The 26,499-nt window shown below is 41.6% G+C and overlaps 1 protein-coding gene across 2 annotated transcripts; it reads left to right on the plus strand.

Annotated features, from left to right (window-relative positions):
• Positions 1-643: 643 nt before the first annotated feature.
• GNL2 (G protein nucleolar 2) lies at positions 644-26,248 on the plus strand. Of its 2 annotated transcripts, XM_081305400.1 has the most exons (16): positions 644-840; positions 2,354-2,438; positions 3,382-3,476; positions 5,222-5,361; positions 8,107-8,291; positions 11,772-11,838; positions 13,026-13,184; positions 13,755-13,868; positions 17,352-17,480; positions 18,869-18,973; positions 19,714-19,872; positions 20,069-20,182; positions 23,815-24,269; positions 24,702-24,781; positions 25,320-25,411; positions 25,951-26,247. In XM_081305400.1, the coding sequence occupies exons 1-16, from the start codon at positions 777-779 to the stop codon at positions 26,101-26,103; spliced, it is 2,196 nt and encodes a 731-aa protein (XP_081161526.1). In that variant the 5' UTR covers positions 644-776; the 3' UTR covers positions 26,104-26,247. The 2 variants fall into 2 exon arrangements, with proteins under 2 accessions (XP_081161526.1, XP_081161527.1); XM_081305401.1 differs by lacking the exon at positions 17,352-17,480 and having other exon boundaries at positions 25,951-26,248.
• The last annotated feature ends 251 nt before the right edge of the window (positions 26,249-26,499 follow it).

The following is a 26,499-nucleotide window of genomic DNA, read 5'->3' on the forward strand; positions in this document are numbered from 1 at the left end:
ATAAGAGGTGTTTTGTAGTTCTGGGACTGAACTTAGGGTCTCTGTGCCATACTCCTAGAGCTACTCCCTCAGCCTAGAGTTTTAAGGAAGAAGATCAGGACAATTCTGAGTACTGATTGACATTTGGCTACTGTGTGGTCGTCCAGGTTGGAAGGGTTTGTTTAGAGGACACATTCCTAGGATAATTAAGGTTGTGTTGGCTTAAGAAGAGACTATTTGGGGGGGGGGGGCGGGGAGGATAGTGGGGATTGAACCGGGGGATACTCTAGCACTGAACTACATCCCCAACCCTTTATTATTTTGAGACAGTCTTGCTAAGATGCTCAGGTTGGCCTTGAACTTGCAATCCTCCTGCCTCAGCTTCCGGAGTCGTTGTGGATTACAGGCGTAAGCCACCCCGCTGGATGAGAAAAGCCTTCTTTATTTGGGGTGGACCCAACTAGGAGCTCTGTGCCCTACTCCTAGGGTAACTAGAGGTTGCTATGGCGGGGCAGCTTGGCGGTTGCTAGGGCTGGAGTGGTCCTGCGGTCCACGCAGCGTGAAGCCTAAGACTGGAGCGGGGGCGGGGCCAGGGCCCGGGCTGGGGCCGGGAGTGAGAAGGCGCGCGCCGCGCGTTCGCAGGAAGTCGCTCCGGGGAAGAGCGTGGCGCGAGCGGAAGTGACGTATCCTCGCGCTCGTGGTCCTGCGTGGTTCACGCGCGTTCCCTCGGCGGGCCTGGGGAGTTCCGCGCTCGTTTACCCATCGACAGCCAGAACCGTCCCGGTCCCGTCGACAAGATGGTGAAACCCAAGTTCAAAGGAAGGAGCACCATCAACCCCTCCAAGGCCAGCACAAACCCGGGTACGGGCTGCGGGGCTCGCGGAGGGGGAGCTTGGAGGAGACGTGGGGGAGGTCGGAGGGGGAGGAGGGCACCTGAGTGGCGTCACTTGGGGTGACCTCGAGCCCAGTGGCTTTGGGGGATGAGAAGGGAGAAGGCAACCAGCGTTTGAGGTGGTTTCTCAGTTGGGGACACCGGGGAGGTTTGACAGCTCGCTAGCCCGGCAGGCCGAACGGCAGTCACCTGGTTGAAAGGCGGTGGGGGTTGGGGACAGCGAAGCCCGGGCCTCTGGCAGCCTTGGGGCCTCGCCAGCTGTGAGATGCAGAGAAAGATAGTTTGAGGGTGGCCTAGGCCGACCCGGTGAGCTTTTCACACATGACCACACTCTCCTGCCACCTTAGCTTTGACCATTTAAAAGAGAAAGGGCCCGTGCATTCATCCTCGCCGGTAAAAATGACTAGGAAACCCTAGAGAGATAAGTATGGTCATTTCAGTCCAGGTGTTTTTTGGATATGAGTCTAAATTTTGGCAAGGTTTCACCTACAAGGTGAACAAGATAAGCTTGATGGGGGTGCGGGTGTCCCTTTCATTCCGATTTAGTTAATCAAACTTTGTTTTTAAATATGGTTAAGAATTTTTGTCCACCCAGCATGTGTTGAATGTTTTCCCGGATGGATGATAAATTAATCCAGTTTTTGTAGACTGGAATCTGAGAATATTAGCCCCCAAAAGGCTGTCAGAGGTCATGATTTTTTTTGGTGAAGAGACTGAACCAAAATAGAGGATGTGGCTTGTCATGGTGGCCACACTTCTTAGTAGAGTCCCCAGTCCTATGATACCAGGCAGTTTTTTACTGCATTTTTACTTCAAGAGCAGGTGACTTGAAGGGCTTCTTAGGTGAGAAGCTAGGCTAGTATTACCTTGCTTATTCGACATTCTTTTTCTCTCTGGGGTAGAAGGAAGGATTCCTACTTATTTTAATTAGACTAAAATTGACAAGTTTTTAATTAGGAAGTTAAGAAACTGGAGCATTAAGAACAATTCCATATTAAAACTGTAGTGTCCATGGTGCCTTGCATGTGTCAGGCACCAGTATTGGTTAAACTGAGACGTAGATAGGTGTCTTGAGTGTAAGAGCACAGATTTTGATTTGGTTCTGGCTCTGCTGCTTCATAGCTTTGTGACTTTGAGCAAAGTGTCTGTGCCTTGATTTCTTAGCTGGCAGCATGGACATAATGTATCTCTATATGAATATTATGTAGATTAAGTGAGATAATGACTAATATGGATAGTTCATTGTCATAATTAAGCTAAAATATTAGCTATTATCATATATAATCATTGAAGATCAAAGATTGGATACATTTTTTCATACCATGTAGCTTTAAGTAATAGCTTATTGGAGCAACATATGGAAAAAAATAGAGATTTTGTGGTGTAGTTTGTACAGTGTGGGTGAGCTACATGGTTCAATTTGAGCAATGACCATCCTTATTGGTTATCAAATAGTGTACTGTTTACTTCTGCCCTTCCTAGATCGAGTACAGGGAGCAGGAGGCCAAAACATGAGGGACCGTGCCACCATCCGCCGCCTGAATATGTATAGACAAAAGGAGCGCAGGTGAGGACTGGGTATTGCCATCCTTTCCCCTTTCCTTTGTATCCTTGACTTGTAGCTGAGACCTGTTAAGCCTTTGGTGTTCCCATCCTCACTTTCCCCAAACAGGAGTAATATGTTGTCAAATACCACTTCTATATGAGTGTCGTCAACATAAGTCATTCATTTTTGGTTAAACGCATGGGTAGTGGATGGTGAAATAGTGATTGTTTCATAGTACTTTCAACAGGTGACAAGTGTCTTGCTCCTCACAGCCCAGGTCTCCACGAAGGGCATGTTAAATCTCAGAATTAAATATCCATCAGGTAGAAATCAAAGTATATAGTTATGAAAACTGCTAGAAAAACTGTTTTTCAGTGCCAGACTTTTTAGATCACAACATTGTGGCACTTGGAAACTCATCCCAGTTCAGTTCTGCTGAGGCAGCCTCCACCCTAGGGACTTGCTGAGTGTGGCATTTTGCTAGCTGGTCTTAATTTGTTTGGTAATTAGATTCTTCGTCTGTTCTAAAAGATGTGTCTAAAACACAAACGTCAGTGAACTTAATCTGCCTTAGTCACCTCTTTGCAGTTTGTTTTAGAATTTTGAGTTCCAGAATAAATCATCCTCTACTTAAAATTCATTTAAACCAGGCTTCAAATAATTACCAAAAAACTCAAATATGTGATTTTTTTTTTAAAAAGCAAACAAACAGTGAGCAGATTTTTAAACATAGCATTGTTACTCATCTAGCAGAAATCATTACGTGCTCTGTTGCAAGAGGTTAAATGACTTTTGGGCAATCTGTTTCAAATATAGAAGTACTTTTTGTTTACTGAAATCTGTACTGCATGATCATTTAAAAGAAAAAAAAAGTCCTTTTGATGGAAAGGGTATTCTGTAAACCAAACTTTTGTGTTGCCTTTCTTCTGTCGTCAAACCAGAATCTGTTATTTCCTCAATTTAGGAACAGTCGTGGTAAAGTGATTAAGCCTCTGCAGTATCAGTCAACAGTAGCTTCTGGCACAGTGGCACGAGTAGAGCCAAATATTAAATGGTTTGGTGAGTACTGTCCCTTGTTATTTTGTGCAACAGAACGAATGTTGTATGGGAAAGACTAGAATGTTTAAACATCTAAAAGGCATTTTAAGTGTCTAAAAGGAGCTTTTGGTGAGTGAAACTCAAAAGTTATAGGAGGAAGGGATAAAAAGTACCCGTAATAGAAGAAGTACTGGGGAAAGTGGTGGATTTCTTAAGTCTCTTTTTGAAGAGAGCTTATCATTCTTAATTGTAAGTGAACCGTCTTAAGCAGATAAAAACAATCCTTAATGACTAGCATTCGCAGACCTTGGAACTCTTACCCTTTAATTTCTGGTTGCCTAGAGAGATTACTGTTTGAAAGGTGGCCTTGCAGATGTGTTTGTGCCATTAACTCCCAGAGTGGATTTCACTGTTGGTGCTTCCAGGAGTGAATAGACTATCTCCTATTGAGGCTTCTTCCTTTTGACTTTTCAGCTTTTCCCATGGCCATTGGTAAGATATGTGATGGTCATCATTTACCTGGTGTTTGAACTCCTTGCTTGGGGGCAGATGGCAATGTCTTTTGAATATCTTTTACACTTTTTGTTGGGATACCCCTTTAGAAGTGCAAAACAAAAAAGTGTCAAAAAGGGGATGAGGGATGTAACCCAGTGCTAGAGTGTTTGCCTAGCATGTGCAAGGCCTAGGGTTCAATCCCAGTACTGAAAAAAAAAAAAAAGAAAGAAAGGAAAAAAAAAAAAAAGACATGTCAAAGAAGACTGTAGAGGAGCATTTAGCATGGGTACTGGGACTGTAGATCCAGAGTGCCTGAGTTTGGAATCAACTTCTGCCATTTGTGTGAGTTTGGGTAAAATTGTTAAGTCTATTTAATTTCTTATGTAAAATGAGAATAAACCTGTAATCTCAGGAACTCAGGAGGCTGAGGTAAGAGGATCACAAATTTGAGGCCAGCCTAGGCAACTTAGTGAGATCCTGTCTCAAAACTAAGAATAAAAGGGACTGGAGATACATCAGTGGTAAAGTGCTTCTGTGTTCAATCCCCAGTACTGCAAAACAAAAACAAAAAGAATAAAAATAGTACCAACTCACAAAACTGTTATGGCAATTAAATTAATAAATACATGTAAAGTGCTTGGAATAGTGCCTAACATACAGGGAGTGTCTTTTATGCATTTCTATCAACAGTGCCTTGATGTTTTGAATTTTGTTATGCTGCTGCTATTTAATTGAGTACTTTCTTCAGGATCTGTCACTTAAGATGTTCTCCAGGGTGTGTTTTAGGGCTTCGTTTTATTCTCTTTGGTGGATTTAATGATTAATATTCGTAACCCTAAAAATTGTAACTACGACTATTGCGTTTCTGAGCTTCAAGATTCCTGGTCTACATCAATTGACGAGCTGTGATTGGCTCCAGATTTCTTTGCCAGAATGAGAAGGAAGTAGGACATTTTTCAAATCTTAGTCCCATAGGGTGATGTTTATTTTTCAGTTTCATTCAGCCAGGAAATTGGGCTTGGAAAACTGTTAAATTCCCTTGTATGTCTGGGTAGTAGATTAATTCATGGTATATGATTGCAGAAAAGGCAGTTGTTTCTTGGTTGTTTCCTCTCCTCTCTCAAGTTTGAAAATGTGACTGTGGGGATTGGATGTCTAGGTGCTTGGAGAGTAACTTAGCGTCATGCCTTTCATTGTATTGGTGGGAAGGTGGGTATAGAAGTAAGACTAAGTTATTTATTAAATGGCAACATTCTTTATTTGTAAAACAGGAAACACACGTGTGATTAAGCAAGCATCATTACAAAAATTTCAAGAGGAAATGGATACAGTTATGAAGGATCCATACAAAGTTGTCATGAAGCAAAGCAAGTTACCAATGTCTCTTCTCCATGACCGAATCCAGCCTCATGTAAGATGTAGGGTATCTTTGGTGATAGAATTTCTCAGGCAGACTGCATGCAGGCAACCTGTCTAACCTGTTTGTCTTTGGCTTTAATAAACTTGAACTTTCTGAGACTTCTCTGTTTATCTTTGTTAGGGTCCTCACTTTTAGTATGAATCAAGTTTTGTGAGGAACATGCTGTAATGTAGTGAATCAAAACAGGTCTTCAAGCAAGACCTGAATTCTAGTCCTTACTCTGTCCCTTCATGTACCCTTTGTTAGGTTTCTCTGTGAGCCTTAACATTTTCTTCGGTATGCAAACTTGTCTTAGTGGTAATTCCATCAGTCTGGGGGGGGGAAATGTAGGATTAGAACTGGACCAAGTTGGAAGGAGGCCTTTGGTGTTGCTTGCTTCTCCGCTTTTGTGAGGCCCCTGGAAATGCTTTTCAGCCTGGGGAAAAGGTGCCATTCAGATTGTCTGTTGATTGCTGGAGTTGGAAGGACAATCTGGCAAGAGTGGGATGAGTGTCACATGGAACACAGACATCCCCTAATGTTGGCTTGCATGTTTTTGCTTGCATTGAATAATAATTCCCAGAAACATAGCCAGTACATACACTTCAGTTCCAGTATAAGGAGGGGAGGAAACATTGACATGCATACATGGATTAAGCAGTTCAAAGAAAAGTGTTTACTTGCAGAACAAAATAAAAACCAAGGCCTGGTTATTGCCTCAGGTTTTGTCAATTAGGTTTTGTTTTATGATGGACTAAAAGAATGGCACCTATTAGTGGAATGGCTGTTTTCTTTCAGGGAAACACATGAGTACAATTCATGAACCACAGGCAAGTTGCTCATTTCCCTTGTTCTCTTTGTCTGTTCTCCCTAAAGCCATCTTCTAACCAGCTATTGAATCCTGTTTATGGGAAAAAACAGAGAGGTTCTATTACAGATTTTTTGCTTTGTTGCTTGTTCTAGTTGCTCGGTGCTCCTAAAATCCAGTACTTAAATATCTGATACATAGGATGAAGGGTCTGCAGTTGGACTACTCAGCTTGGATTATGGTGCAGGAAAATTCTTAAATCAGTAGGTTTTCTGCTTTTGCCTTGAAAGCCCTTACCTGTTTTATTTTAGTGTGATATCTGTTTGCTTTGAAATCTCGTTCTGCACATTTTAGTCAAATCGGATATACTTTGACTTTTGCACATTCAGCTTTTATGTATTAGAATTACTGTATTTCTGGCTGGGTGAGGTGGTACTCGCTAATAATCTCAGCTAATGTGGAGGCTGAGGCAGGAGGATCACAGGTTCCAGACAGCCTTAGCAGTGTAGTAAGACACAGTCTCAAAATAGAAAATTAAGAATAAAACGGGGCTGGGGATGTGGCTCAAGCGGTAGCGCGCTCGCCTGGCATGCGTGCAGCCCAGGTTGGATCCTCAGCACCACATACAAAGATGTTGTGTCTGCTGAAAACTAAAAAAAATATAAATAAATATTAAAAAATTCTCTCTCTCTCTATCTCCCTCCCCCTCAAAAAAAAAAAAAAAGAATAAAATAGGGCTGGGATGTAGCTAGTAATAAGGTGCCCTGTGTTCATTTACCTATACCCAAAAGAATTAACTGTATTTCTGTAGCAATACAATAAAAATGATGCAACTTACTTTACATGTGTATTTTAATAAGTACAACGTAGTAGGTTTATGGACACTGTATTTTCTAAGCTAAGATATATTCAGGAATAGTTTTGGTCATACTTGATTTTAGAACCTAATTTCTGTGCAAAATGTGATTCTTCTGTTTTGGGGATGTTCCCTGAGGAAACCAAATAAACTAAGAGGTGGATTAGAGAATCCAAGCAAGTGATAGTAGTTTAAAGATCTTTAAAGGTTGGAAGGGGAGATCAATTAAAGTTGTTCTGTCATGCTGAGGTTTGGAGTTTGTATCAAGGGGAAGGGGGTGATTTTACTTTATTTTTTAAAGGTGGTTCTCTGTTGGCTCTCAACATTCTGTTACGTGATAGATCCTAACTCAAATCTTTGACTTTTATCCTGCTTCAAGAATTCCTATGCCTGTAATTCCTTTACCGCACATCAAGTTCTAGTTAGTATCAAGTTCCTTTTATCACATCTAAAGTATTATTTTGGACTTTTGCTAGATGTTTTTCATCTAAAGACTTTCCATGTGCGTTTAATAAAAATGTTACCTAAATTAGGGAAAATGTTATCTGAAACTAAAATGCATCTTACAAAACAAGCGATTCCTTTTCGCCATGAAAGAAATTAACTTCCAAGAAAAGGTTGGCATTTACAGTTGGTTTAAAAAAAAACACAAATTTGAGTATGATTGTCCTTGACAAAATCTGTGAATTTGGCAAACTTTATGCACTCATTTGAAAACTCAAAAAAAAAATAAGAAAAGATAAGTTAATTTTCATCATTGTAGCCTTAATTACATTTGACTAAACTTTATGATAAATGAAATAAAGCAGAGTTTTGGCAAATCTTAAACACAACTATTCATATTTGCTTTAATTTATTACTTTTGTGTTTCTCCAAAGAAGCTCACAGAACTTCAGAATAGAACAAGTGTTTGTGCTATTTAAATAAGCATTTCTGATTTGAAACTAGACCAAATTCATGTTCACTTAGATTTCAAATGTGTGTTGAGCTCTGGAAAAATAAAGGCAGAAAACCTTTACCGGGTTGGTTTTTAAATTTTTGCTTTTCCTCAGTGCTTTCCTTAGTTTTACCTTTAATTCTCCTTTCCCTTTAGAACTCAAAGGTGCATATTCTTGATACTGAAAGTTTTGAAACTACATTTGGCCCTAAGTCTCAGAGGAAGCGGCCAAACCTATTTGCAAGCGATATGCAGTCTCTCGTAGAAAATGCTGAAATGTCCACTGACAGCTATGACAAGGGCAAAGATCGTGATTTGGTAACTGAGGATACTGGTGTGAGGTATGCTGTCAAAGTTTGCATGAGTCTCATCATTTGCTCCTCTGCAACAAAATGTTTTACCTATTTTGCCTGTATGAAGGGTTGATATAGAGAGTTCTCCTGTTCCCTTAGACCAAAAATATTGGTGGAATTCAGTCCAGTAGGAAAACTATTTAGGATGGCTTGATTGTCACAGATCTCTTCATTCCCCCAAATAAAAATAAATGATATTTTCTTCATCATTATAATAGTAGTATAGCCCATCATAGACAAATTAGAAAATACAGTTAAGTTGAAAAATGAAGCAAAAAGAAAATAATTCATAATTTCATTACTTCATTAAAAGCATTGTTAATACTTTGTTAACAATTAGCGGGCTGGGGATGTGGCTCAAGCGGTAGCGCGCTCGCCTGGCATGCGTGTGGCCCGGGTCGATCCTCAGCACCACATACAAACAAAGATGTTGTGTCCGCCGAAACTAAAAAATAAATAAATATTAAAAAAAAAAAAAACAAAAACAATTAGCCACTGAGTATTTATGGTGGCCTGTGATCCTCTGAAGATAACATAGAAAATTATGAACCCACATAAAGTATTAGTGGAATTTTTTTTAAAGTTGATGGGTCTTTATTTTATTCATTTATTTATTTATATGTGGTGCTGAGAATGGAACCCAGTGCCTCACACATGCTAGGCAAGTGCTCTACCACTGAGCCATGACCCCAGCTCCAAGGTAGTGGAACTTTATTGTTTTGTTTTCATTTAGTTTTGTTTTGGAGCTGAAGAGAGGAATAGTCCATAACTCTCATCAAATTCATGTAGGGGATCCATAACCCAAAGAAGGTTCAGAATCAGTCACTGATACATATCCTTTTAGGTCTTCCTTATGCTCATTTTTTATTTACAAATATAATACCTTACATCTATTTTAACTTGTCTTTTATTTGTGTTTTCCTGTGTTACTGAGAATATATTTGCTGGGTGTGGTGGTGCATGCCTGTAATCCTAGCAGCTCTGAAGGCTGGGGCAGGAGGATTACAGCTTTGAAGCCAGCCTCGGCAACTTAGCAAGGCTGTAAGCAACCCAGTGAGACCTGTCTCAAAATTAAAAGTGCTGGGATGTGGCTCAGAGGTTAAGCACCCTTGGGTTCAATCCCTGGTAACAAAAATATAATAACAAAACCAAGCCAGCCTCAGCAAGTTAGCAATAGATATCCTGTCTCAATATTAAAAAATAAAATTGGTGGCTGGGTGCAGTGGCACATATCTGTTTTTGCTTGGCCTCAAAAGGCCAAACATTATCCCTAGTGGGTCCAAAGCTTGTGGCTGACAGCAATGAGGTCACCTCGCTGCTGTCACTGGACAATGCCCCTTCACATTAATAGGGCAAAACCTCCCTCTAGTTAGAGAAACTTGTACGGGGAAATGGAGCCCTGTAGTGCTAATACCAGTGGCTCCAAAAGCTGAGGCAGGAGGATCGTGAGTTCAAAGCCAGCCTTAGCAACTTAGTGAAGCCCTGAGCAACTCAGTGAGACCCTATCTCTAGAATACAAAAAAGGACTGGAGATGTGGCTCCGTGGTTAAGTGTTCCTGGGTTCAATTCCCAGTACAAAAAAAAAAAAATTTTAAGTGTTGGGGATGTATAGCTCAGTTGTAAAGCTCTCCTAGGTTTAATCCCCAGTAATAATCCCCTCCCCCGCAAAAAATAATATATTTCCATGTCAGTCACCTACACGTAATGTTTATTATCAGCGGTATTTTGTTGTGGCCAGTCCGACTTAGACATGTGTGCTGGTTTATGGTTCTACCATATGGTAAATAACGTGAGGGAGAATAATCAATGTGGCTAAATCGTCTTCATCCTTAATTATTCCCCCAAAGATAAATCCTACAGGGCACATTATAGTGTTAAATGTGTATGTTTTTCGATGGGCTGCTGCCACATTTTCTAGTTTAGCTTCTCTTGAGAGGTTTACACTGCAGGCTCCATTTTCCCCCATAAGTCTCTCAAGAGGGAGGTTTTGCCCTATTAATGTGAAGAGGCATTGTCCAATGATAGCAGCAATGTAACCTCATTGCTGTCAGCCCACCAGCTTTGGACCTCCTAGAGATAATGTTAGGCCTTTTGAGGCCAAGTAAAAACAGGCAGCAAGTCCGTTTACAAGAATTATTTGAACTTTCTAGTTGGGTTCATGTCTTCTTCTGATTAGAATTTTTTTCCTCCTCCAAAATGTACAGTAGGTAATGGAGAAAGGCAAAGCTATTTTTGTTTTGTTTCCTTGGGTAAATGTTTTTGAAACTAGTAAATAAACAGATTCTTTAAAATGTCATTTATCGAAAAAAATGTCCTTACTTTACATAGTATCTATGGAGTATAGATGTGATTCAGATCCTGCCAAGGATATTTCATGATTCTTTGACATTGAGCCTCATTACAGCTGGTTAGTTTTTTATTGTAGTGAAATATACCTAAAATTTACCATTTTAAGCTAGGAGTGGTGTCACCTGCTTTTAATCCCACTCACCTTGGGGGCTAAGGCAAAAGGATCACAAGTTTGAGGCCAGCTTCAGCAACTTAGCAAGGCTCTGAGACCCTGTCTCAAGATATAAAAGGTCTGGGGATGTGGCTCAGTGGTAAAGTGCCCCTGGGCTCAAACCTTGGTATTTAAAAAAAAAAAAATTACCATCCTAAGTACACAGTTCAACAGCATTAAGTACATTTACATTATACAATCATCACCATTGCCCACCTCCCAAACTTCATCCCACTGAAACCATGTGTCCTTTTAGTGCTAATTCCCGCTCCCTTCTGCCCAAGCCCCTGTTAACTACCATTTAAGTGTTTGACTCACCTACGTACCTGCCTCTTGTAAGTGGAATCATGCAGTATTTGTCCTTTTGTTCCTGCCTTATTTCACTTAATGTCTTCAAGGTTTATCCATGTTGTATCATGTGCCGGAATGTCTTTCCCTTTAAATCTAGATAATATTCCATTCATGTGTTTATCGTATTTTTGTTTATCCACTCATCTATTGATGGACACTTGGGTATGGTTAGTTTTAAAATTCGATCTGGGAGTCAGCCATGGTGGCACATGCCTGTAATCTCAGCCGCTTGAGAGGCTGAGTTCAAAGCCAGCCTCAGCAACTTAGCAAGACCCTGTCTCTAAATAAAATATAAAAAGGGCTGGAGATGTGGCTTAATGGTTAAGCGTACCTGGGTTCAATCCCCAGTACAAACAGACAAACAGAAAACTTTAAAATTTAGTTTGTAGACTAGGGATGTGGCTCAGTGGTAGAGTGCTTGCTTGGCATGTATAAGGCCTTCAGTTCAATCCCCAGTACTGCAAAAAAGAAAACAAAAACATTTCTCTGTAAAATTGTTTTCAGTCCATCTCTACTGGTTTTGATACCATTTTCTCTGATATGTTGACTTTTCCCTAAAACATCCTTTTAGTCTTGAAAGTGCTTCTTTTGCTTATTTGGAGTGCTTTCTTGTTTAGAAATGAAGCCCAAGAAGAGATCTACAAAAAGGGACAGTCCAAAAGAATATGGGGTGAGCTCTACAAGGTAAGACTCTAATATTCTCACAAATGAGTGAGTGATTTGTGCCCTCATGAGCACAGATTTTGATATAGGGATGCTGTGTGACAGTACAGACTCTGTGACCCATTCTGTCCTCTATCCCTCCCAAAGAAACCAGGATGTTGCAGCCAGGCACATACTGCCTTTGTTGTAAGTGATCACATTTTTTTTTTTAAATAATGTTTTTTTAGTTATCAATGGACCTTTTATTTAATTTATTAATTTGTCTATATGTGGTGCTGGGAATTGAACCCAGTGCCTCACACATGCCAGGCAAGTACTCTTCTGTGGAGCCATAACCCCAACCTGTAAGTGATTGCATTTTAAAAATTTCTTTTATAAGAGTAAAAGCTACCTTATGCATTCATATATTTCCTGTTGATATTTAGATTTATTATCAAAATGGTGTTCTTATTTAGATTCATCTTACATGGTTAGAGCCACATGAGAAGTTTTAAATTAGTCCAGCTGTTTTGTTTTGTGGCTGAGAACTCTTATCTGGAAAGGGTTAATACCCTACGAGCTTGTTGGTGGAAAAAGCCTGATCCAAACAATGCTTTTTAACTGGTTGAGGTATTGGTTTTATTTTGTTTTAGTTGTATATAAACACAATACCTTTTATTTATTTTTATGTGGTGCTGAGGATTGAACCCAGCGCCTCACATGTGCTAGACAAGCGCTCTACCACTGAGCCACAACCATAGCCCCTAATTCGTTGTGTTTTGAGTCTGTGTAATAATATTCTAGGAAGAAAGACCTTTAAGCATAGTCTCATAATTAAACAGCATCATAATAGGAAACTAAGACTATAAAGGTAAATTAAATAATTTCGTTTTCTAGAAAAACACACGAGACTTATAATACTAGAAACTTATGTAAGTGATAGATTAAGTTTAATAATCTCTAGTAGTTATGAGATGAAATAGGTCTTATCCAAGTTGGCTTTCCTATTTGAAATTTGTTAAGTTTCAAGTAGTTACAGGTTGAAAAATCTTGAATTTTTTCATCACTTGCCCACATTCAAGTGTCAGATTGAGGTTGGCTAGCATCTGTTCTCACCAGACTTGAGTTGTGGTTGTCTCTAAATATTATTTCCTCAGTTTTTTTAAATGTCATCTCTCTTTAATTTTCTCTGTACTGTAGCAAACCATTTCTGTCTCTTGAATTCACAGGTGATAGATTCATCAGATGTTGTTGTTCAAGTTCTTGATGCTAGAGATCCAATGGGTACCCGTTCCCCTCACATTGAGGCTTACTTAAAAAAGGAAAAACCCTGGAAACATCTCATTTTTGTGCTTAACAAATGTGACCTTGTTCCAACCTGGGCCACAGTAAGTACAGCTACTAATAAAACACAAGACTCTCAAGGCCACTCAGCTCTTGTACACTGTTAACACAGTAATCTGTTAACACATCAGTTTCATGGCCTCTAGGCATTAATACATTAAGGTATTGCACTCTTGAGCACGTTAGTAGTTTTTGGAGTGTTCTTACTGAAACAACCAAAGTGAGCTTCACCAATGGTGGGTAGCAGCAACTCCTTTTGTTCTCTGTCGTCTGTAATGGGACAGCTGCAGGGCCCCCAAGGACAGGCGAGTGTGTGCCCTGTCAGAAGGCAGCAGCTGCCATAGCTACTAGCCTGCTCCACATTGCGTTCCATTAATTGCATTTAGTAGCAATGAAGGCATTTTTGAATATTGTTTTTGTGGTTATGAGACAAAAGACAAAGCATTAAAACAATTAGACTTGAAAGAACATTTCAAAGAATTATAACTAGCATTTTCCCTTAGGCAACAGTGCATTTGAAACACAATTCAAACTGTAATTCAAGCTTCGATTCTTCCACATGTTATAAATAAACAAGCTCCAATTTACCAGTGTATTTTCTTCTTTCCTTTTAGAAAAGATGGGTTGCTGTCCTCTCTCAGGACTATCCTACCCTTGCCTTCCATGCAAGTCTCACCAACCCCTTTGGCAAAGGAGCTTTCATTCAGCTTCTTCGGCAGTTTGGAAAGGTATGAAGACCTGCTCTGTTGTTCTAGGAGTTTGGTAGCTGGGAGTTTGTGTGCAGATCACTTGCCGCTGTGCATCAAAAGTTGCCAGCCTCACTTCCCTCCATGTATTCTAGAGATGTAAAAATGCGTAGAGCCTGTGAAGTATGAGGAATCCTGAGGTGTTTTCTCACTCCACCTTTGCCCACTCCTAGATTCCCTTTCTGCCACATTCTGGTCCGGTGGATGTCTTCCCTGCACTCTGTGTGTCCACATGTTATAAATAAACAAGCTCCAGTTTACCAATGTATTTTCTTCTTTCCCTTTAGAAACAATGGGTTGCTGTCCTCTCTTTCTTTGGTTTGCAAGGCCTACCTTGCTTCTTCCTCCCTCGGGGCCTATGTATCATCCTTTGGCCTGGAGAGGGTGCTGCCAACATTCAAGCCTCAGATGCCAGTTGTCATGGATGCCGTGGGACCAGATCACTCTCTCAGATGTCTTAAAACTTATCTTCATGCTCTTATCTGTAATTGTGTGTGTGTTTTTGATTAATTCTACCTGTCTTTAACGAAAAACACATGTCACCTGTGCCATCCTTTCTCTCTTCCCAGAAGGAAACACTTCCAAGTACTCTTGGCCATCATTTCTGGTATTTTTCTTCATGTTGTTAACACATGCCTATCATTTGATCTTTTAAACTTCCCTAATTCTCTTCCTTGTTTAAGATACTTTTAATTTCCTACTCTGGAAAGTGAGGATTAGATGTGTGTGTGTATCAGTGTTTATATTGTTATGTTTGTGTGAAACACTAGTATAGCTGAGTCACTCTGTGATATGATTAGAATTCCTTTCTGATGAAAACCTTTGTTTTTCTCTGGTGTTAATTTGTTCTTTTTATGTTTGTGTCTATTACTAATAGTCCAGAGATGCTCTGGTAGAGTGGGAATGTGTCCACGTGTAACAGGATCTGCCTTGGTGGCCAGCCCTTGGTCCTCCCTCCAGTTGACGGGAACTGACTATTCCTAGGCCTGCTGCAGTCTTCCTGGGATTTCCTTTCACTATCTTCATTCCCAGGGCTCTTTCCTATGTTGGATCACTTTTATTCTTGTCCAATTTACTCCTTCTGTTTTTGTTTTATGGTGTTTTTTGTTGTTGTTGTTTTTTGTTTTTTTTTTTGTTTTTTTTGGTTTTTTTTTTTATGTGGGTAGGGGGGATATTGGAGATTGAAGCTAGGAGGTGCTGAGCCACATCCCCAGCCTGATTTTTTATGTTTTATTTGGAGACAGGGTCTTGCTGATTTGCTAAGGCTGGCCTTGAACTTGTGATCCTTCTGCCTCTGCCTCCCGAGTCACTAGGATTATAGGCATATGCAGCTGTACCCTCCTGAAGGAATTTATTACTTGTGGTTATGAGACAAAAGACAAAGCATTAAAACAATTAGACTTGAAAGAACATTTCAAAGAATTATAACTAATTCTTTTAATTAGTTATAATTTTATTTTCTAAAAGTTACCTGAGAATTTATTTTCTAAAAGTTACCTGAGAAGGGGTGCTTCACAAGAACTGTTTTGTTTTGTTTTTTTACTTTGAGACAGTGTCTTGCTAAGTTGCTCAGGGTGCCCTTGAACTTGTGATCCTTTCGCTTCCACCTCCTGAACGGTTGTGATTATAGGAGTGGGCCATTGTGCCTGTCTTTAGAGGGAAACTTTGAGAGACCTGTCATTCTGTCCGTGTTCTCCTGTCACACTGTTGCGGCATCACTGCATTGCCTTCTGGCTTCCCGTGTTGACATTGAGAAGTCAGAGGCCATTCTGTCTCCTAATCCTTTGTGGCTGTGATCTTTTTAGAAAATTTCTCTTTTGGAATTTCACAGTATTGTGTCTGAAGCTGGGTCTTTTATTGTGGAGTGAGCTAGGCATTCCATGGGACATTCAGCCTGGTATTTTCTGTTTCTTTGAAATTTCCTTTTATCTATCCATCATCTTTTTCTCATTCAGGAATTTGATTTTTACCTCTTGGCTTAATTCTTGAATTTTCATATCTTTTCTTGATTTTAGTACTTAATTATTTTGCTCAGTTTTCTTGACTTGTTTATCTAATTGTTCTGTCACAAAATGTATTTTTTTCTGGTCACTCTTAATTTTTAATTTCTGAAAGCTCTTACTTACCTCTTTTTTCCCTACCTCTTATACATCACTTTACATCTATAATATCCTCTTTGTCTCTCTGAGAATGTTAATGATAGTGGTGTTTTCAAGTTTTCCTTATTCCCAACATTGACTTTGTTGGCTCCAAGTTTCTTTGTTTTACTGTCTTTTCTGCTAGTCATGTTTCAAATGGTTGTTCTCCATATTTCAGAATACTTTACTGGTGTGGTGGTATGAGCCTTTAATCCCAGCTGCTCAAGAGCCGAGGCAGGAGGATGGCCTAAGCCTTGGAATTCATATTGCCCTGATGAAATAGAAAGATCCCATCTGAACAAAGGAATAAGGCACCAAAAAATGATTTTAAAAAAAATTTTGGCATAGTGGCTTATTGACTGATAGATTTCATTGTGGGGTGATTAGATAGTGACCCAGATATTTTGTTGTAAAACAGATGTCACTGTTGATAGGTCTTTTTTTTCTTATGGTTGTATCTCTAAAACAGTCTTCTAATTTCTAGCCCTGGCAGGTATATAAACCTGGCTGCCAGCCAAATGTGGTGGGGAACACCTGAGATCCCAGAAACTTGGCAGGTTCAGGCAAGAAAATCACAAGTTCAAGGCCAAACTGAGCAACTTAATAAGACCCTGCCTCAAAATTTAAAAAAAAAAAAAAAAAAAGTTTAAAAAGGGCTGGGGATGTAACTCAGTGATAGAACACCTCTGTATCAATCCCTAGTACAGCTGCTGGGTCGTGAGCTCTCTCTGGGAATAGGAACAAGATCTCACTGTTTGATACTTAGGCTTTGAGTGTATGACCTGGGAAACAGCCTTTTGCTGCTGGTATATTTAAAAGGATCCATTTCAGGTTAGAAAATAAAACATTTTCAGACATGCAGGGTCTCAAAAATCAGGATTTCCTGAGGACCTGGACTTCTTGGGGAATAGAGAAGCCATGTGCTTGTGCTGAGTGAGGGTGGGAAACAAGGGGTTTGGCCACTTGCCAGAGCCGGGCCTTTGGCTTTTAGTCCTCTTCTCAAAGGTACCCAACATTTAATTTCAGGACTTTTTGTTATTCCTTGAAATTATCATTCAATTTTTATGAATTTTTTCTTGCCCTACACATTGTTAACCTTAAAACATTCAAGGGTAATTTCATGTGGATACCGAGGAAATGACTTGCCTCTGATTTATTAATCAATATTTGTGTGCAGCTCACTGAGGCTGTGTAGCTGGTATGTGTCTAGGCTTCCAATCACATATCAACAGGTTTGTGCTATACCCTTCAGATCAGCAAATTAGCAGTGTATCTTAAGGGATATTCATGACTGAACAGATGTGGTGTGTATTCCCTTTTTGCACAGTTGCACACTGATAAGAAACAGATCAGCGTGGGGTTCATCGGCTACCCAAATGTTGGCAAGAGCTCTGTGATAAACACGCTGCGCTCCAAGAAAGTTTGTAACGTGGCCCCCATTGCAGGTGAAACCAAGGTACGTCTGACTTGGACTTGACTTCCGCGTATTTTATTTCTGTCATGGGTGATTGTTTCAGACATAGGGATTTCTGTCTCTCCCCCTTTCACTTTTTCTTTTCTTCTGGGGATCAAACCCAGGGCCCTGCACATGCTAGGCAAGCATGCGGCCACTGAGCCACACCACCAGCCCCATCTGCTTTGCTTGGATAAAACCACTGTTGGCAGTTTAGTTCTCCATATACTAATTTTGAATGTACCAGGGTTTTTTGTTGTTGTTGTTGTTGTTTGTTTTGCTTTCCATTTCAGTAAGACTTGAGCATACTTGTTATGCCACTGTGTAGCTTTGGTGTAATTTAGTTAAGGCCATTTATATTTAAGCCTATTTCAAATTGTCATACCAGCCTTTTACTTTTTTTGGCGGGGGGGTGGGTACTGGGGAGTGAACTCAGATGTACCCAACCACTGAGCCACATCCCCAGCCCTATTTTTTATTTTATTTAGAAACACAGTCTTACTGAGTTTCTTAGCACCTTGCCATTACTGAGGCTGGCTTTGAATTAGTGATTTTTTCTGTCAGCCTCCCAAGCTGCTGGGGTTAAGAATTCCTGGCTGAGCATGGTTGCACATACTCATAACCATAGCAACTTGGGAGGCTGAGCCAGGAAGATCACAAATTTGAGGCCAGACTCCACAGTCTAGCAAGATAGTTGTCTCAAAAATAAAGCCAGGCATGGTGGTGCAAACCTTTAATCTTAGCGACTCTGGAGGCTGAGGCAGGATGATTGTACGTTTGTGGTTAGTCTCAGCTATATAATGAGGCCCTAAGCAACTTAGGGAGACCATGTCTCAAAAATAAAAAGAACTGGGGATGTGGCTCAGTGGTTAAGAACCCCTGGGTTCAATCCCTGATACAAACAACAACATCAACAAAATGATGGGGTGCTTGGAATGTAGCTTGGTAGTAGAGCATCTCTGGGTTCAGTCCTCAGTAACACACACCACAATAAAAAGAAAACTCCACCTTCTGGTAGAATCCGAGAGTTGGGGGGCCAGGGAACAGAGTGTTTGGGGAATAGCATGGTTCGGTTTAGAGGTAAAGAGACAAACAGTACTCTGCTTCCAGACCACTTTAAACCCAGAGAATGGTTCACTGGGTGTTTCTGTGTGATGCTAAATGAAAATCCTGTCTCTGCATAATTTTTGCACTCTTAGCTGATGAAACCTGGATCCTTGGTGGAAGTGTTGTGGGTGTGGCACAAACAGGAGAAAAGCACTGGATTATCCTGCAGGTTGCTTTGCTTTGACTCCTCCCTTCACTCTGCACTTCTACTGCAGCAACTGTGCAATTGTGTTAAGTGTAGCTCTGAGCATTTGACTGAGGGGTGTCTCTGCTTTCAACTGCAGGTCTGGCAGTACATCACCTTGATGCGGCGCATATTCCTGATTGACTGTCCAGGTGTGGTTTACCCCTCTGAGGACTCGGAAACAGACATTGTGCTGAAAGGAGTTGTGAGTAATTTGGTCCCAAAGCCTCTGTTGCCGTTTGGGAAGCTTCTTAAGGAACACTGGAAACCTTTGCTTTCTTCCCATTCACAAGGCAGTTTCGGGTCAGCCTGTCCAACCAAACTTCAGGCACATGATGCTGCACAGGGCAGCCTCTCTCTCCACTTCAGCCTGCTTGAGGAGTTAGTGAAACCATGAGCATATCTGGTCAGTATCATCTGTAGCAGAGTTTGTAGTTTACACACAGGATCCAAAGGGAAGCAGGGCCTATTTATGTTCAGTGATAATTCATCTTAGAGGGTTTATGGGTTGAGTCATTTTGGAGCCCAGTCATTTCCTCACTTGTTTCTGAATACAATCAAAAACTCTGAAGGCTCCCCTTGACCTTAACCATGCATCCTGTGTACATTCTTCCCTTCTATTCTTAAAACAATTCCATTCTTTTCAAGTTCTGGGATTGGCAGGCTGTTAACTATTTCTGCAAATGGATAGCAGGAAGCATTCCATGGTCAAACTGCTTGTGGAAGCCACTCAGTTTTGGTAAACTGGTAGAAAAGTTGAATTCTGGGCTCCATGGCTCTGGTATTTTCAGTGGTGCTTCCTGCTGCCAGCCATATGTAGCCATCTCAGAGAGAGGCTCCTGCCAAGTCCACTGGCCCTGTGATACTGAAACCTATTTCATGTTATGAAGAACACCAGAAACTTCCCTACCTCTTTACAAGCAAGAGATTTCTATGCACGTGTAGGTTCAAGTTGAAAAAATTAAGACTCCTGAAGACCACATTGGTGCTGTCCTTGAGCGGGCAAAGCCAGAATATATCAGCAAGACATACAAGATTGATTCCTGGGAGAACGCTGAGGACTTTCTTGGGAAGCTCGCTTTTCGCACTGGGAAGTTACTAAAGGTGATCCAGAGTCTGAGAGAATTTGGGCTGCTATACACTACAGGCATGTGTGTGTTTGGTGTGGAACTATTCTGTGTGCATTGTGTGAACAGTGTAAAACTTACCAAAAAGTGATAGCTGTGACAGCTGAAGTGCCCCCAAATTGGAGGTGGTGTTGTTCTTTGAATTTAATTGGGAATCTTTCCTAACACTTCAGGGTGGAGAGCCTGACTTGCGGACTGTGGGTAAGATGGTTCTCAATGACTGGCAGAGGGGCCGGATTCCTTTCTTCGTCAAGCCACCCAATGCAGAGCCACCAGCTGATCCCCAGGTAAGAATATGGTGGACCCAACTCTTGGAAAGCGTGATTGTCTACTCCAATGTGGTGTAACTTCTGGTTGCCTCCCTCAGTAGAGCATCTTTCTTTGTGGTAGCTATCTCAGCTGCAGTGTCTCATTCCAGAGTGCCACTACCATAACATTTATTTGTTTGTTTATTTATTTGAGACAGGGTCTGACTAAGTTGCTGAGGCTGGCCTCTAACTTGGGGTCCTCCTGCTTCAGCCTTCCCAGTTGCTGTGATTATAGGCATGCATCACTATATGCATCACTACAACTAAAAAATTTAGTTGTAGATGAACATAATACCTTTATTTTATTTAGGCATTTTTATGTGGTGCTGAGGATCAAACCCCATGCCTCATATGCTAGGCAAGTGCTCTACCATTGAGCTACAGCCCCAGCCACCACCACCCCTGCCCTTCCCTGCCATTACTTTTTGAGAGTGGTGTCAGAGACTAATAAGCAAAAATAAAATAGGAGACCAAGCTTAAATACCAGCTTACAGGGCCTTAGGAAAGAAGGCTCATTAAATGTAAGGGATCTTCTGGTACCTCTGTCTTTTCTTCTGTATGAGGAGTGGAGGCACTGCTAAGATTCATTTGTTTAATTAACAAACATTTGTTAGAACCAACCATGTGCCAAGTGCATCATACACACCTGTAATCCTAGCAATTTGGGAGGTTTGAGGCAGAGAAATTACGAATTGGAGGCTAGCCTCAACAACTTAGTGAGGTCCTATGCAATTTAGCAAGAGCCTGTCTCAAAATATAGAATGAGCCAGGTGTGATGGCCCACTCCTGCAGTCTCAGCAGCTCAGGAGGCTAAAGCAGGAGGATCACAAGTTCAAAGCCAATCTTAGCAATTCAGCGAGACCCTGTTTCTAAATAAAAATCAAAAAAGAGCTGGGGTAGTGGTGCCCCTGAGTTCAATCCCCAGCACCTAGATAGATAGATAGATAGATAGATAGATAGAAAGAAAGAAAGAAAGAAAGAACTGGGGATGTGGCTGGGTGTTATGTGCCCCTGTCTCTCCTGGTCCTGCTCACAGTTCATCATGTAGAGGTGATGCTTACGGAAAGAAGTCTTAGATTTGGAGCCTCTGACCTGAGTCAGGAAACTCCCTGGTTCCCTGACTTACCTGGACAGTGAGCTGCCTCGAGGTTCAAAGCTCTTTTTAGGGCCTGTTTCAAAACTCAACCAAGTCTCTTGAAGTGGTAACTTCAAATTTTGCTTCTGTTTGGGTGCTTATAGTTCTGGTTTCCTCTTAAAGATACTATTTCCAGAGTTGTAGTTGTAGCTAGATAATACCAGTTGGAACATTTTCCCAAAATTTTTAAAACTTAAAATATCTGAAGTGATGTTGATGAATTTTCCTTCTTCTCTCCCCTACTACACACACACCCAAATTCTGTGCAGAATAGCTCCTCTCCCTTTTTGTTGTATATTAGGTCATTCATTTGTTGAGACATTCACTCACCTGCACTCCACCAGTGGAGGATCTGCTGTGGCCCGAGCCCTCAGGGTACTGGAGATGCTGCAGTGATTAGTGGGAGGGTCCTGATATTCCTCTGTGTGCGTATGCGTGTCCCCAGATATGTGTCATTTCCCCACACCAATTCTGCAGTTCTCTAACACCAGCTGTGTGTCCAGCAATTTCATAGGATTCTTATACTAACTCTTGGAATTAGTGTGGACCCCACGGGTTGAGAGCTCTGTCCCACAAGGTTGCTCTCACTTCAGCTGCCAGTGGGATTCCCAGACAACTCCCACTTAGGCCCTACTGATCGCACATTTAGGGGTTCTAAGATTTGATAATTTTCTGGAACAAAACAGTTTAGGAAGGTGCTTGCTTTATGATTACCAGTTTATTACAGATGATAGAGGTAAGTAAGGGACGGCAAAGTGAAAGAGATGCCTGGAGCATGGGTGGAAGAGCAGGGAGCTTCCGGGTGCTTTCATGGTCTACAGGCATGTCAGCCTGGAAGCCCTTGAGCCCCATCAGGGAAGAATGGTTATGAGGCTTCATTACACAGACACATTGATCAAGTCAGTGGCCATTGGTGATTGGGCTCCAGCCCCGCCTCCTTCCCCAGAGGTTGGGGTGGGGCTAAAGGTCATGCCTTTGTCTTTCTGGAGACCAGCCTCCATTCTGAAGCTACCTGGGAATCCCATCATAAGTCATCATATTAACTTAAATGCAGGTGTGAGGGAGAGGGGCTTATGAATAGCAAAAGAGACCCTTGGCCCTCAGGAAATACCAAGATTTTTAGGAGCTCTGGGGCAAAAACTAAATGTTATCTGTCTCCTTAAATACATACATAAAAAATGTATCAAGAAGTGTCATGTGCTATGAAGAAAACTCAACCGGGGTAAGGTGTTTAGGCAGGCAGAGAAGTTCTCCTGTGAGTGGGAGCTTGGGACCGGCTTCTGAGAAGCGGCTTTCTAGCAGTGAACTTCAGGTTTGGAGCCTTTCGGGTGTCTTGGGAGGAGAACATTCCAGGCAAGGGGAGCAGCACAGCCAGAGCACCTGAGATGGGGTGTCCGTGGCCTGCGCAGAGTGCTGGAGAGAAGTGGCTGGCTGAGTTGGAGGGGCAGGAGGCTGGGTCTAAACCAGCTGGAAGTCTGTGTGCTTGTGAGCCTGTGGGAAACACTGGATTTACCTCAGTCCTTCTTTCTTTTCTAGTCATTAAGTTTAGGTAATGAGTTCACATAATTCTTAAGAACTATCCTGCTGGGGCTGGGGGTGTAGCCCAGTGGTAGAGTACTTGCCTAGCATGCAGAAGGTCCTGGGTTCCATATCTAACCCAGCCCCCAAAACTATTACGTTCTCCTACGCTGTGATTTTTTCCTTTCTTTTTCTCTATTGGTGATGCAGAAACCTCTTGAACTTGAAAGCTAAAAATTGCCTCACTAGAAAAATGGACAATTCCCCTGATTTTACGGATTCCTGACGTATTTAGTGCTTTGCCACTGGTTCTTTTTCCTTTTTTCTTCTTCTTTTTTTTTTTTTTTTTTTTTTTTTTTTTTTTTTTTTTTTGAGCTAAAGATTGAGCCTAGTACTTGGTGCATGCTAGGCAAACACTCCACCACCAAGCTACTTCCTCAGCCCTACATACCTGCTCTTCTTTGGGAAATCATTTGAGTTCTGTGAAAAAAAAAAAAAATCCAGTTATTCCAGCATTCTTGGACTTTCTTCTTTTAAGACACCTCCTCCTCACATGCCTCTCCTGGTCCTGCTCACTGTTCAGCTCGTTTCATCTTCATATGGTGGCATGTGCTTATCTCAGTAGCTCCATGTTCATCACAGTACTCTCCAGGAACATCTAGGGAACATTACCTGTCTGTACTAAATGATCGATTGGTTTTCCCTGGTTCAATACTGTTAAAATGGGTGCATCTTTTAGAAGTGCATATCAGTTCCTTTGATCCTTTGTTTCTGGGTCTGACATATATTGGCTTAGAATAGATGAAGGATGTGACTCAAATGTAGATATTTTCCATACTTCTCTTGGTTCTAATAAGATGTTGGCTGCTCATTCAAGAGCAAGGTGTGAGCTCAGGCATTTGCTTCCTTTTCTGATTCTGTTTCTCTCCCGGCTTCTGCTCCTTCTTGGCCTCAATAGCTTCCACCACCCTCATCTTTGGAAATTGCCACAGAAACAACCCAGAACAACCCAGAAGAGGAAACCACAGAAACTATAGGTAAAGGGTCAGAATCCGTCATTGAGGGAAAAAAAGAAGAGGACAGTTCCTGCAATGCCAGCTCAGAGATGCAACAGATCCTCACACGGGTTCGCCAGAACTTTGGCAAAATCAATGTAGTGCCCCAGTTTTCTGGGGATGACCTGGTTCCTGTGGAGGTGTCAGATATTGAAGAAGAGCTGGAGAGCTTGTCTGCTGAGGAGGAGGAAGAAGAGGAGCAGCCAGGGGAGGAAGATGAGGCCGAGTCTTACCAGGAGTCCCTGGAAGAGCCAGGGCAAAGTGACACCAAAGCAGTCATTAAAGCCCTGGATGAGAAGATCGCAAAATACCAGAAGTTTTTAAACAAAGCCAAGGCTAAAAAGTTTTCAGCCGTCAGGTAATATTTTCACCATTAAATGAATTGCATTTGTTCTTTTCCCCAAAACTTGCCACAAGTATGGGAAAGGGTGTTTTTGTTTTTAGTGCTAGGGGTGGAACGGGGCCTGGAGTGCACTAGGCAAATGTTCTACCACTGAGCCTACCCACCCCTGTCCTGGCAGTACATGTGTGTGGGTGGCGGTCATTTCAGATTTTAAGAAGAAATTGTGTGAATCTTGTCACATTTAGCTCCCTGAAGCATGAGAAAATTAGTTATCCAGTATCTTAGAAATGCCCAAGGAACTCCACCAACTTTTTCCCCTGGTGTTAACCATGCAAACAGGAGTGGAGTTTCTTTATTTTAGAGGTTGTTGCAGGTCTCCAAGGCACCCTGCTGCGGGTGACTGAAGAGAATATTGGGCCGCTTCATTACTTTGCTTTTCTGTTTCAGAATATCCAAGGGGTTAAGTGAAATGGTTTTTGCCAAACCTGAAGAACAGAGAAAATCATCTAAAGAAGAAAATGATATAGGTGAAGATACATTATTTAAATCATTTAAATGTGATTTGCATCTTTAGAATTTTGGGCCTAAGTTGAACTTCCAGGTGACCTCTGCTGGCATCCACACAGATACATGACCTGGTTCTCCATAGTATTAATCATACAAATTGGGTTATCTGCTTCTCATTGTTCACTTTGTCAGGATTAACTTGGCAATTCAGGAATCATCTTTCTAAGAAGGGTACAGTGTTAGTCTAAGAATCTAAGGGTGGGTCCACAGACAAATTGGAGCAGGGACATTACATGAATTTGTTATTGACCCCTTCTGACTGACAGCTTCCACATCAGGAGTGTTTATGTGACACGAAAGCAAACCCTGCTATAGTCTGTGGGGTCTGACCTGACCTGGCGCCCTCCCCACCCTGCCTCGTCCTGCTTTACTGTATGCTGTGCTCACCTGCCCCATCCACTGGCCACCTTCCTCCTCCTTTCCACCGTGGAATTCAAGGGCAAACTTGGAATAGAAAATTCCTTTTTTTTTTCCATGTGTGTTTTATGTATCATTTAGATCCAGCACCTACTAAAAAGGGAAGGAAGCGGAAGGCTCAGAGGGAAGAAGAACGTTCAAGTAAAACTCCAAGGACACTTACATCTAAGGAAGTAAGTGCTTTAGTTCCCAAGACCCAGGTGTAGAAAGTAGGGAGAAGTGCAGTTCTCAGGATGCACTTTCTGAAACAAATGTGGGTCTAGAGCTGAATCCTAGGAACCCCAGACCTCAGCTACCTGGTTGAGGTAACTTAAATAGGGTCAAGAGGTGGCCAACTGGACAGATGTCATAAGTCCATGGAATTTGTTCCTGAGAACTGTCTTCCACTTTGTGACCTACCTTTTGGAAGAGTTGGTTGTTTTGTGTGGTCCCTGGGAGATGACCCAAGGAGCAGAACTGACTAGGCAGGCAGATCACTGACCTCCATGAGAACAGCTTTGTGACCGCGCTCTGTGGAGCTGGAGCAAGCCCTCCAGGGAGAACAGATTTTCAGGAATGCCACAAAGGATTCAGGCATCAGAGGTTGGGTTGGGGGCTGGACCAAATGTGAATCAGGAAGGGGTCAACAGGTCTGTGTGGGGGAGTGGTAAGAGACAGGCTCCTGTTTTATGACTTTCAGCGATTGATTGGGTTTTTCTTTTTTTTTTTGCAGCGAAGGCGAGCAGCACGGCAGCAGCAATCCAGAAAAGTTGGTGTGCGCTACTATGAAACACACAACGTGAAAAATAGGAACAGGAACAAAAAGAAGACCAATGACTCCGAGGGACAAAAACACAGACACAAAAGATTCAGACATAAGCAGTAACATGTAAAAAATTGTTTATTAAATTATACAAAAATATACAATTAGAAATTGAAGTCATTTTCTTCATGCCCACTTGGCATTTCTAAGGACACAGTGCATGTGTTCTGAGGCTTGACAGATGCAGCCATTCACTGGTGCCGGTGAAAATAAAGCCCTCAGCCCTACTGAGTTCCATTGACCTCTCCAAACACTTGAGTCAGCTCTGAGTTCCTCCAAGTGTGCCTCTGGCTGTCTGAGATGCGCAGAGTACAGAATGGTAATTTCCTTTGAACTGCCAGGCAGCAGTGTGTGTGGAAGCTCATAGAGCTGTAGCGTGTTTCAAGGATGTTTGGTATACCTGGCTGTACTTTAAGATATGAAAAAAAAGCTCTGGCAACTTTTGTCCCCATTAAGTGG

The sequence above is a fragment of the Spermophilus citellus genome (genome assembly GCF_964194105.1).
Source record: "Spermophilus citellus genome assembly, chromosome: 9".
NCBI classification, from domain to species: domain Eukaryota; kingdom Metazoa; phylum Chordata; class Mammalia; order Rodentia; family Sciuridae; genus Spermophilus; species Spermophilus citellus.

Bases quoted from the DNA above. Each gene is read 5' to 3' on its own strand.
- GNL2 (XM_081305400.1), top strand. From the start codon at position 777: ATGGTGAAACCCAAGTTCAAAGGAAGGAGCACCATCAACCCCTCCAAG. The intron at 8,292-11,771 runs GTATGCTGTCAA...TTTCTTGTTTAG, and splicing joins ACTGAGGATACTGGTGTGAG to AAATGAAGCCCAAGAAGAGA. The intron at 24,782-25,319 runs GTGAAGATACAT...TGTATCATTTAG, and splicing joins TAAAGAAGAAAATGATATAG to ATCCAGCACCTACTAAAAAG.